The sequence below is a fragment of the Lagenorhynchus albirostris genome, chromosome 5, assembly GCF_949774975.1.
Source record: "Lagenorhynchus albirostris chromosome 5, mLagAlb1.1, whole genome shotgun sequence".
Lineage (NCBI taxonomy): Eukaryota > Metazoa > Chordata > Mammalia > Artiodactyla > Delphinidae > Lagenorhynchus > Lagenorhynchus albirostris.
The window spans coordinates 142,442,642-142,455,122 of NC_083099.1; the positions used below are offsets into that span (position 1 = coordinate 142,442,642).

The 12,481-nt window shown below is 53.0% G+C and overlaps 1 protein-coding gene across 10 annotated transcripts in view; it reads left to right on the top strand.

Moving 5' to 3' along the window:
* Nucleotides 1-12,481, top strand: part of SLC37A1 (solute carrier family 37 member 1) — a 68,091-nt gene that overhangs the window by 45,053 nt on the left and 10,557 nt on the right. For all 10 annotated transcript variants that reach the window (XR_009540823.1, XR_009540822.1, XR_009540821.1 and 7 more), the window contains 7 exons: nucleotides 1,981-2,109; nucleotides 5,300-5,390; nucleotides 7,044-7,106; nucleotides 7,553-7,638; nucleotides 8,141-8,189; nucleotides 9,285-9,358; nucleotides 12,137-12,215. Coding sequence is in view for 3 of the 10 variants with exons in the window: in XM_060150982.1 (XP_060006965.1) it covers nucleotides 1,981-2,109; nucleotides 5,300-5,390; nucleotides 7,044-7,106; nucleotides 7,553-7,638; nucleotides 8,141-8,189; nucleotides 9,285-9,358; nucleotides 12,137-12,215 (571 nt within the window). In the remaining 7 variants the exon portion in view is untranslated. The remainder of the gene's footprint in view (nucleotides 1-1,980; nucleotides 2,110-5,299; nucleotides 5,391-7,043; nucleotides 7,107-7,552; nucleotides 7,639-8,140; nucleotides 8,190-9,284; nucleotides 9,359-12,136; nucleotides 12,216-12,481) is intronic.

Here is a 12,481-nt window from a genome sequence, read left to right on the forward strand (position 1 = left end):
CCAGACTGTGCATAAAGGATGAGCAGGTGTGAGCAGGAGGCCCATCCTCAACGAAGACAGGGCCTTCCCTGCCTGCCTGAGGGGCTGCTCGTGGCTTAGAGCAGAGGGGCTGGACCAGGGCTTTAAACCAGCCCAGTTTACAGAGCAAGGAAGGGCCAGGTGCTGACCCAGGGCTGTGACCTGGTGGGTTTCTGTGCTGGACCTGCAGTTACTACTGTCCTGGCTGAGCAGAGTCTCTTGACTTTCTTTTTTCTCTTTATCTGGCTGTATTTCATGGTCTACCAGTCAGACCACCTAGTGTTAAAGAAGTCTGTCCTGTGGTTCTCAGCCTGGACTACACATCGGGCTCTCCTGGGGCCTGCCCCTGAGACTGCTGTATTCGGTGTGGGGTACAGCCTGGGCACTGGGGTCTCCCAGAGCCCCCAGGAGATGCCAGGGTTGAGAACTAAAGATTTCATCTCCTACACTGGGCAGCCGGCGTAATTCATGAGAGAAAACTTTATTTCCAAACGCAAATCATAATTCTCAGTTTTCATATACCTTTGCGGAATGGTCGTCAGGAGGATGTTCTGCGTCCTGAAACATCAGAGCACGTGGTTACCTGCGACCATGTTCACCAAAGGCCGGTTCTCAATGCCTGAGTCATGGCGGGCACTGGGCTTCTCGGTGATGCAGCCCTTGCTGCCCGAGAGCTGAGGCGCTGCGTGCTCAGGGCCCGTAGGGCTGCGGTTGTTGTAACCTGCCAGCCTGTTGCCCAATTTCTGTCTTTTACCGGAAGAGAATTCTAATATCAACAGTGGGATACCGCAATGCAGTGCCTTTTTTTTTTAATTTAACTGCATTTTTTAATCTAACTCGTGTAGATTATAGTGAGATAAGTACAATAAAACCTATTTGGTTTTGTGGTAAGTCCAATATACATAGAAACATTGCTTTTTCAATCCTTGACCTGTATAGTGCACTCACGAAGGACACTTTTAGATCATCCTTGCTCTGACTTGATATCCCACCCAGAGTTGAGGACCACAGTTCTTTGTCTTAATGAAGATAAACTTTTTTTTTTTTTGCGGTACGCAGGCCTCTCACTGTTGTGGCCTCTCCCGTTGTGGAGCACAGGCTCCGGATGCACAGGCTCAGCGGCCATGGCTCATGGGCCCAGCCGCTCCGCGGCATGTGGGATCTTCCCGGACCGGGGCACGAACCCGCGTCCCCTGCGTCGGCAGGCGGACTCTGAACCACTGCGCCACCAGGGAAGCCCTAATGAAGATAAACTTTGTCCTTTAGGGATGTCTGGAATCAGAATTTATGAAATAGTGGAATTTGTTTATGAATTTTAAAATAATATTGTTTTTGATTATGTATGTCCTTTGTGAACTCCTTAAAAAATACAGGATCATGGAAAGAATTTATCGACATTTCATACAAATTACATGTAATTCTACCATTCAGTGATAACCATTGTCGGTTTAGAATTTAGCTTCTTTCTTCCTATAAATAGGTCCTTTAGTTACCTACTTACAGAGGTACATATTCAAACATTCTTTGAGATCGTGATGAAAATGTGCTTTTGAATGATGTCTTATTACTTAATGTATCATAAGCACCTTCCTATGTCATCAAATCTCACAAACTTTTTTTTTACAACTGCAAGATATTTATATGGATGTACTTTAGCAATTTTTCTCAATGATGGTGTGACATTAATTTTATCATATAAGTATTTTTCCACTTCCCAAATTATTTTTCACAGAGTCCTACAATTGTTGGGTCAAAGGATAGGATTTTGTGTGTTTTTAGTTAGTATTTCCCAAAACCACGTGAATGTTAATGGTCATAAAGCAATGGCCACAGTGCAGATGTCACCCAAGGCGTTCCCCAAGGCCTTTAGTGGGGCAGCTTACCACACCTCAACCAAGCAGACTACCTGGTGACACCTTTTCTTTTCTTTTCTTTTATCGTTTCTACGGGATCTGTCTCTAGGACCCAGAGATGCAGTGCTTACTGCTGTCGGATGGAAAGCGCTCCGGCCACCAGAACCACGTGGTCGTTCTCCCGGCAGACGGCGGCGGCATTGCGGCCATCAGCTTCGTAGGGGCCTTGAAAATTCCCGTGAGTTACACGTGTCCAGGAGAGTTTCAAAAGGGGGCATTTATGCTCCCTATGAACAGAAACTGGCCTGTTGATAACCAAGCTTAAAAAGAGAAATCCGTGATTCTCCAGATCACGTAATCCATAAATTAGAAATCCGTAGCATGAACCAGAAGTTGCAGACAGGTCAGCTCAGGAACGAATAAGGCTGCAGAGTTGTGTTAGCCTCTTACTAGTTATAAAATATATTGTACGTGTATAGTATGTATACGAAATTCATGGGCTCCCTCAGCAGAGCATCTGGGGAGCCATGCGGAGGGCTCTGAGGAGCTGTGTTCTGCTGACGGGGAGCCGTGGAGGGTGCTGAAGACAGAGCCAGGAACAGAGGCAGGATGAGAGGAGGGAACACACCCCGCCCCTGGGGGCCGGCATGGACGGCCCCATGGGCCACACTCAGAAACACCTGGGCTCCTGCCCTTGGGTCCTATCCAGGGGAACAGACGTGGGTCTCATACAGCAAGATCGCTTCCCTCACGCTGGCCTCGGGGAAAACCAGCAGAGAGCACCCAGAAGCTCCGTAGCGACCGTGTGGGAGCTGGAAACTAAACAGTCCACCCAGAGCCTTAGAATCACGGCCCACAAACGAAAGAACTGAGAACTTCGGCTTTAGAACAGAAACTTCTGCCAGTGTGCGCTGTGGAGGACCCTGTTGCCGGTTTCCTGCCGGAAGAGAATGTTGAAGGCCAGGCCTGGACATCTCTGTGGGCTGGCCAGAGGACATGCTGGTTCTAAATTAAAAAGTTATTTTTTAAATGTTGCTAATAACAACAAGTAACTTTTCTGTTGTACCTTATTGTGTAGCCACCTCAAATACTTTTGCTAAAAAGTAGGGTGCACGCTATAAATAGAAGTGGGGTGGTGGAGAGAACAGGTTTCAGAGCCCTGGCCTGGCCTGACCTGGCCCTGCTGCAGACGAGCTGGGTGTGCCTGGCAAGGGTGTTAACCACTCTGGGCCTCCATTTCCTCACTGTAATACAGGCTCAGGACCTGAATTACTACTTAATGCTGTTCTGGGGATCAAATGAGATCATTAACTACACAGTAAGCACAACGCCAGGCACATGGTAAGCATGCAGTACCCCACCCACACACACCCTCATACTGGGTCTGACTGTGAAAACATAACTTGCTTAATTTCAAAGGCACTGCCATGAATTGCATATTGTGTGCTTTGCCTAGTTTCGAGGGATGTTCGTAACTATGCAGTATAACCTGGGAGGAGCAGGGGAGGGAGTCAGTACCTTAGTGTTACCTGATTTCTCACTCAAATTTCCCAAGTGATATCTGGACTTACTGTCTCACAAGGGCCACCTCTTTGTAAACGCAGACATAAGATGGAACACAAACAAGCGTTTCACAGTAGCCGTGAGACTCCAAACCTGTGTCCTCGCTGAGATCTACGTCTCCCTTTTGGGTGTTAACCAAACTCCAGTTCTGCTGCTTGCCCTCGAAAATCAATACTCGAGAGGCAGGTGTTGGTTAGAACGGAAAGTCGCTTTAACCAGAAAAGCTGACAACCGGGGACAAGGCGGACTCATGTCCCCAAAACCACCTCCAAAGATTCTGCTTGGCCATGAACGTTTTTAAAGAGAAAAGGAGAAGAAATCTCAGTTAATCACTGAGATAAGGGGTCAGAGTTGTCACCATCCCCCAGTGTGTGCAGGCTTGTGTGCAGGCTTGTTGACTTCTTGTGATCTTTCTTTAGATGCTATCTTGTTCACACAATTTGTTCACAGGCTTACGGACAGGGAAGCTAAGGAAGAGATCTGGTCATCCATTGATGTTAATTACTTCTTCTTCATTTTTACTTCTTTGATCTAGGAAAGAACCAACAGGTTAGGCAAGGTATTGTGTAATCAAAAGATTTGACAGGTGTACTTAGGCCAGAGACGCGTAGACCATGGGGGTGCCTGGTTTAAGGTTAGTTACAGTACAGCTCTGCTAAAGTGACGAGAGAAGGGGCATCTCCTGCAGAGAGCTCTTTCCTTCCAAAAGCTGCTGACACATCCCGCTTGTCAGAACATCATCCCATTTCTATGAGTTCATGGGGGAAGGTCCATCTTCTATAACTTCTTCATGCTGACATAGGATGCCATATTCTCAGAGTGGGAGAAGTTGACATGGGGCACCTCTCTGCTGACAATTTTAGTTGCCTGCTTATGCAGAACAAGCTACAGTTATTGGGTTGGCCAAAAAGTTCGTTCAGGTTTTTCCATAACACCTTATGGAAAGACCCAAATGAATTTTTTTGTCAACCCAATATTTTGATGCCCACAAAGACAGAGATTATTATGTGCAGTAGTGTTAATCCCATTCTCTTGAGGCCAGTTCTCAGAACTGTGCTAACCGTAGGTCCAGTACTTCTGAAGATGCAGCAGCTGTGTCATGGCTACAGTCTGGTCACCACGCAGTCAACTTTTGCCTCTGGTGGCAGTTACAGTATCTGTAAAACAACTCGGGAATGTGCATCAGTTACTGAAAGATTCTGTGACTCTGTTCTCCTGGTTACTAACAGCTCAAGCCTATTCCCTTGTGACTCAGGGAGGCCTGGGAAACTTCAGCTTCTCTACGAACAAGAGGCAGGGGCATGCAGGGGCCTTTGTACTTGGACGGGCAGGGGGCGTTGCAGGGTTCTGCCTGGTTCCGTGGGTGTTTCCCACTAGCTTGCTTAGTCCCAGGCAGGCGGAGGTAGCCTGTGTATCTTACAGGATGGTAGGAATCGTTTGTGCTGTGTGTTTCCAGATCTCTGTCCTTTGCAGTGATTTCAGTTTTAGGGGGAAAGAAATAGCCAGTAAATACTCAGTAACTAGATGGCCCTGCACGACATCTGTGCCCTTTGAGAACCCCTTTAATAGCTAAGTTCCAGAGAGATATGGTGTGAGAATTAAACCAGTAGTATTTTTATTGACTCTGATCTGATGTAAAGACATTGAATTTCAACCTTAAAAGGTAAGAGTCCATATCGGTCAGTTCTCCAGTTACCTCACGTCCTCCACAGCAGTACAGTATCCGTGCATCTGGAGGTGCTAAAACCAGACCCAGGATGTGGCCTGTTTTTATGGGAATGAAGTGCTGTGTAATTCTATTGCATATTTCAGCAAACCTGCTGAGTCCACTTTCGGGGTGAACCCCTGCTCTCTCTCTCTTTCAGGGCGTGATAGAGTTCTCTCTGTGTCTACTGTTTGCCAAGTTGGTCAGCTATACTTTCCTCTTCTGGCTTCCACTGTACATCACAAATGTAGGTGAGTACGTGTTGCTAGCATCACAGCTGGGAAGTTCTGTGCGGGGTCTGTGACCGGGACTCCCTTTTATCCACTGGTGTCTGTAGTCTTGGAAAGGAAAGGGATGCATGATGCTTTTGAATCAAACAACATGATTAGTAGAAATGTACAGACAAAAAGAATTCAGACAGCAACGTTTCATTGCCATAATGATAACCTGTATGGGGTTTAAAGGGTTGGCACGGTATATCCCAGCTGTGGCTACAAATTCCATGGGGCTCTTCCTATCTGGGGCAGCATACTTTTAATGTAGGCTGCGTCGGACTTTGGGTCACAGCAGCTGGTGAACAGGAGCAGAGGCCTGAGGGATCTGAGATAAGAAAGGCTGAGTAACTGGCCTGGAAATTGCTTCCTGGAGATGAGCTCTAACTCTGGGGAGCAGACAGTTTGTCTCGCATTTCCAGTCCAGCAGGCGCTGAAGCCGGAGATTCTGACAGAGCAGACTCGCCCCGCAGTGACGCCCACTCCCTGTCCCGTGCGCTCACGCACGGGAAGATGGGCAGGGACCAGCAGCTCCTCCGGGGAGAGGTCCTGTGCAGGGGCCGCAGCCGCGGCTAAAGGGACAGGGATGGTCAAGGAGGGCCCCGAGCCCTCTGGGCCCCGGGGTCAGGGAGCGTGAGGACAAAGTGAAGAAACCAGGGTCCCCCGGAGGAGCGGGCTCTAGCGAACGTGGAAAGAGGAGACACTTGGGACATGGGGGCTCCACAGTACAGACCAGTGACTCCCGGCAGTGTCGTAGGAGCCGCAGAGGTGGATGTGAGCCCGAGGCCGCAGGGCTGACTTTCTCGGGGATGGAGGTTGTGGAGGCGGCGAGGGCACCACCCCGTGTTAGCAGGGAGCTTCCTTCCCGGGCCAGCGACCTCCACTCGTTACCGCAGGCAAGGCGCACACCGTGTAGACACATGGGTGCCTGATAGGCCGGCCCTGCGCCTTCCACCCCAGCGGTCTCCTGTGACTGCGAGGGGCTCACATCGTGAGTTACTACCCGCGTTTACCGTCCGAGGGATTGTTTGAGAAGAGCAGAGTTGCCGGTATGTGCCGTTAGGGCCTCTAGGAAGGGCAGGACCTGATTCACGGTCCGGAGGCTCCACCTCCAGGCGCTGGCCAGCCGGAATCCAGCTTGAAGCTCAGGCTAAGTCCAGCGATGGATCCTGAGCTGAGCGTGAGGACACCTCGGTCTCCTCCTCTGGAGGAGAAGGTTCCAGCCGCCCCCGGCCTGAAAGCTGGGGGTCCTGTGGTCCGTGTCCAGGGCGCTCTTGCGGCCAGCCCCTTCCCCAGGTGGTGCCCCACAGGCCCTGCCTCGCCTTCGGGCCGTGTCTGACTTGACGGCTGCCCCGAGGGGGACCCAGAGCAGAGGCTGGGTGTTGCTTGGACGGAGCCAGGGGAATCCGCACCTTTAGGTGAAGAGTGTTCGGTTTCCATCCTTTCTGTGTGTCTGCCCACAGAGCGGACTCTTTCTTCCTTCTCCTCTGTAATTACTGCCTTGACACTAATCTGATAGTGGATCTAATTGCTGCCTGGTTTAAATCATGCTTCTGAAACAAAAGAGCGCTGTGTGAGGCTCGCACGCTGCTGCGACGTGCTTGCGGTGACGCCCTGCTGTCACGTTAATAGATCACCTCGATGTCAAGAAGGCCGGGGAGCTCTCCACCTTGTTTGATGTGGGCGGGATCTTCGGTGAGTTCATTTTTGTTCTACTTTGACTGAAGCCTTCACCGCCGCAGCGCTGCGTGAACGCCCGTGGCCCGCGCGCTCTTGGAGTGGACTTCCAACCAGGAGGCCCCCGAGCCAGGCCTCTGAGGGCAGGTCCCTCCCCATCCTGGGCCGTGAGCGGTGCTCCCTGGGGACCAGGGCACGCCTCATGTGGGCGACAGACGGGCGGTGTCAGGACCCTCACAGGCAAAGGGGCTTTGAGGCCAGCCTGAAAGCTGACCCCTAGACCTGGTGCCCTCGGGTCACGGGTCAGCAGCGCTGAGGCGGCTTCCCGCTCACGGGCTGTGGAAACGGGTCTAGAGAGGAGGTCGTTCTCTTCCTGCCGCTGCTGCAGCACGGGTCCTGCTTCCTCTCCTCGGGGTCCTGCCCTGGCCACACACGCCCCTCAGGACCCTCCCTCTCCCTTGCAGGTGGGATCCTGGCAGGTGTTATCTCCGATCGACTGGAGAAGAGGGCCTCCACCTGCGGCATCATGCTCCTACTCGCAGCCCCGACGGTGAGACCAGCCCCCAACCTCGTCAGGGCACCCGCGCCTCTGCAAACAGCTTCTCTGTCTTCCCCGCAGCACACACGCCAGCTTCCCGGGCCCCCTCCTCTCAGGGCTCTGGTTTCTGGGAACGGGCATCACCTCAACCCCAATCAGTGCCCTGGTGTTCGGGACAGACAGCCTGGGAGGGGACACGGAGCTCAGGGGGAGCTGCCCCAAACCCAGGCCCCTCCCCTGGGAGCTCAGAGTGGGGCCACCCCCCTGGGTTCCCAGCTCACAGGGTGATCAGACCCTGTGTGTCTGGGACAAGCCTGGGGGCAGTTGGCCGAGCACTCTGGCTGCCTGTCTCTGGGTAGCCTGCCAGGGCGGCGTGGCCTTCCTTCCTTTCTAGGGGTTTCCACTGTCTGGTTGGCTGCCTGAGAATCACTTTTCAGAAATACACATTCCTGGGTAATCTCTCAGCTAGTCGTAGTAAACCTTTGTCTTTCTCTGGTTTTGACACCGTTCACAGCTCTACGTATTCTCTGCCATCAGCAAAATGGGTCTAGAAGCCACCATCGGTGAGTCTATGAGGCCTTTCTTTACTTTCACACACATTTTTTTTTGTCCACACAGCCTTGTGAAATGAAACTTAAAAATCAACAAAGAAGCAGTTTGTGCGACGTAGCTACAATTGTCCCTGTGTCCCTCTTGGGGGATGGGGGGGCAGATGGGAGGGGCCCATAGACACTTCTGCTCCCAGACCTGAGGCCTCAGGTTTGAGGGCCAGCGTGGGAGGGTGCAGGCCCCTGGGCTTGGGGCGGTGAGAAGCTCTGGGCGCCCAGAGCAGGAGGCAGTCAGAGAAGCCGCACGTGCCCCGGAAGGCAGCAGGCGGGGCTGCGGGGACCCGCACCCCCAGCATCAGCAGCCCAGGGGCACCGTCCCCTCTTAGCTGCTCTGTCAGCTGCCATTCTGGGCACGGTTGCTATTTTTAACTTCCTGCAAGGAGCGCTATCAAATTATGGCTCTGACGCTGAGTAACTGCTTCTTCTGTTGTCTCGTGACAGCAGTGGGGCTTGGCAGGGACCCCGTTAAAAGTTATCCACAGGGCAGGTTCCTGATTCAAGGAGCCATGGAGTTTCCTGGGACCCCTCGGTCCAGAAGCTTCCACACAGAGGAATGTGAACCAGGGGATGGTCTGGGAAAGTGAGCCCAGGGGACAGGTTATGAGCTCGGTGGTCCCGCCCATGCGGAGCTGGGCTGTGCAGCTGTGGGTGCAGAGAGGAAGCCCTGTCTGCTGCAGACGAGGCTGTGGCTGGTGGTGGCATCCAGGCGCTCACCCGCATCACGTCTGTGCCCGGGTGCCGGGGCTCTCAGTTCCTCTTGGCTTTTGACAACACCGCTGCCCGTCACGTTTGAGCAGGCGGGGACCAGGTCCTCTGAACGGCGCTTGGATCTTTGGGAAGTGTGATTGAAATTAGAGACATCTCAGGGCAAGTTTGAAGGAGGATGTTTGTGACACTTGCCCCAGCAGTGGCCACTCCCCTCACCGGCCTGCGTCCCGACCCGTGTGTGATGCCGGGATGCCCACCTAGGAGTAGCTAAGACGGTAGAGGCTCTCCCGCAGGGCCCTGTTCTGCTGGCTGAACCCCCCTCCCGGTTTCTGTTTCCCGCAGCCATGCTGCTCCTCAGCGGGGCCCTGGTCAGCGGGCCGTACGCACTGATCACGACCGCCGTCTCCGCCGACCTGGTGAGTGAGGGCAGCTCAGCGCAGAGCCGGGGCCAGGTGCTGCCCGGGGCGGCCGCTCCGTCCATCATGACTCAGTGGTCTCTGTTAGTAAAACGGTCTGTTTCTATAAGCACTCTTTTGCAGATGACCAGTAAGGATGCCAAGAGTCTTCTGAAGCAAATAAGGGGACATGGCAGTCCCGTCCCATAAACAAGTGGGCTGAGACGGTCTGAGGCCCGAGGTCCGAAGCCAGCAACTGGCTCGCTCCTCTGAGCTGCCCTGGCAGCCCCGGAGGCTGGTGGCCGTGTGCCCCAGAGCCCCGCCCACCCCGGGTGCCCCCTCTGTGCCCAGCCCCCTGCTGGTCTTGAGGACTTTAGGGACAAGCCCAGTGGGGTCCTGGCCCTGGGAGGACACACTCCAGGTAGTAGGCCAACATGGTAAAGAAATGGTTCCGGTGCAGGGTGGTGAATGCCACGGCAGGGCCACCCAGGGCCTTGGAATCCACGGGGGCTCCTGACCAGTTCTCCCTGGAGGGGAGGCTTCTTACAGATAACATTTGACTGTCGACCTTAGGGGCCCTGAGAGAGCAGGGCTGTCTCATCCACCTGATAGGAAAGACGGTCAATTTCATGCAGGGGCCACGTGCGGACATCTGAAGGACACACTGCACTGAAATACAAAATCCCCTGTTAGAAGGTAGTTTCCATAAATAGACGGGAGAGGAGAGGCAAGTGTCCTGCACAGAAGGGTTTATGCAGGTCCTCTGCCCTGGGGGAGGGAGAGCACCTCCCCTTTCCTAAGGGGCAGGCTGTGCACAGGGATGTCCTCCCACAGAGGGCAGCGTGGGGAGGGGGAAATAGAGTAACTTCTCAGGGGAGAAACCTGACAGCCACACCTCCACCAGGGGTCACCATCAACGCCAGCAGGGACGCGTCATGTCGATGCAGGGATGCCGGGTAAGAGGTGACGGGCACGGCCCTTCACGTCCGTGGTCCCCCTCCCAGAACCCACACCCCATCCAATCGCAAGAAACGAGGAAAGTCCCAGAAATAAAGTCTGAGAAGCTGTCACAGCCACGAGGAGCCCCAGGAGACACAAGGACTAAACGTTATTCAGTGTCCTGGGTGGGATCCTGGGACAGAGAGAGATTAAATTAGACACGAGGTAAAAACCCAGGGGGTCTGAATCCAGTGTAGATTTTCACGAGTACTGCATCGGTAGTGGGTCATTCATCATGATGAACACAGTCGAAAGGTGTAAGGTGTTAACACAGGGGAAAGTGGCAGCAGGGTTTGCCACGATCTGCTCTCTCTTTGCAAACTTTCCGTGACTCTAAGACTATTCTAAAATTAAAAGCGTATTTAAAATCACGAGCAGTTCCCCAGAAGTGGTTTACAGACTTGTGGGCAGGGCGGCCGGGCGTCTCAGCCATGTGGTCCTGCATCCCCTCCCCCAGCCAGCTCCCGAGTGCCCTTGAACTTTCCTGCCAGCTCCAGTGGCCCCCTCTTCACTTCGGCGTCTCTCAAGTCCTTTCTGCATCAGACCCAGAAGCCACCAGCCTCCAGCTCACTCTCCCGTTTAGAAACCACAGCAAGCCCATGTCTCTGCAGTCCCCACGCCTGCTCCCGCGTCCCCTTCTCTCAGGGCCGCGGGCGGTGCGTCTGCCTGGCCCTCAGCCCTCATAGAGCCACCAGCCTGCCCTCACGCACTGTCGTCAGCATCCCAGGCTCTTTGCTTCCAGGCAGAACCAGAAGTCCTGTGCTGACAGGGGAGCAGAGAGCAGAAGAGGAAGGAGGGGGTGCTTTTCTCTTCCTCGTCCCCACGAGGGCTCTGGCCCACCCTCTCGTTGACAGACGGCTCCTAAAACTGCCTTTACAAAGCGTGTCCAAGCTCCTGTCTGTGTGAGCACAGAGAATTCGGGAAGGGTGTACACCGGCCCAGCAGCGTGTTTGCCCTCATGGAGTTAGAGGGCGGAGGAGGGACTTTCACAGATTCCGGAAGACGTGGATCCTGGGGGATTAACTCGTCGTGTGTGTGTGTGTGTGTGTGTGTGTGTGTGTGTGTGTGTGTGTGTGTGTGTGTGTGTGCTTTATTTTATGCTGTAGATGTCTGCGTACACACACAAGCACTTGTATTTTACAAGCTTTGGTTTATTTGTACAGTTTTAGGCTTCCAGGCACTATTTTTCCTGCTTTATTTTTTCCTTTTATTGTACTCAGTTTGTGATTTTTTTCCCCCCAAACCTGTACGTGTGCTTTCTGAAAACCAGAGGTCCTGTTGGTTTTTCATTTAGGACTTGTGCCCCCTCCGTTGGTTTCTTGGGTCCTGCCCTGTTACCCGTCCCCGGGCACTTGCCACTAATTAGACACTGCAGAGGCGTCTCAGCCACGGCACAGAAAGCGCCAGGCAGACTCGCGGACGCAGGCATTAGCACTGGTACAGCTTAGGGACCGGGCGAACACCATATTCATCTTTTCATTTTCCACGCTGGCCGATACGGTGCCTCGGTGATAGTGCCGAGGAAAGATTTGCTTACTGAAGAGAATTCTAAGACCTTTTTCAAACTAGAATATATTTGGACAAGTATTTCTGATGAGTTCTTACTATTGAAAGCACTTGAAACTTTGCATCTTTTTCCAAGGTGAGATTGGGATGGAACAGAACTTAAATTTTCTGATGGAAATACCCGTTTTGCTTTGCAAAGGGATTTGGGTGAATTGTCATAGAGGAGGTGTAGGTTTATTTCTGCCTCTGCTGTTGCTGGGACGTGTTTCACATTTGTGTTTCCCTCTCTTCTAGGGGACTCATAAAAGTCTGAAGGGAAACTCCCACGCCCTGGCCACCGTGACCGCCATCATTGACGGAACTGGGTCTGTAGGTACGTGGATGCTTTTAGCCCATCACTGTGGCCCTAGGGGAGACACATGGTCACATCCTAGTTAACAGACGCCCAGGATTCCAGCTGCCTTGTTGATGTCAGGATCAGCTGGTCTTCCTAAAATGTGAGCAGATCAAAAGCGCGTGCAAACCCAGAGCAAACAGGCGGCTGGCCCTGCCTATCCTCTTTGGTCGGATGGTTCCAGAGGAGACCTGCGCACGTGGCTGGCAAAACCAGGTTTCCTGGGTCTGAAAGGAGGTGGACCC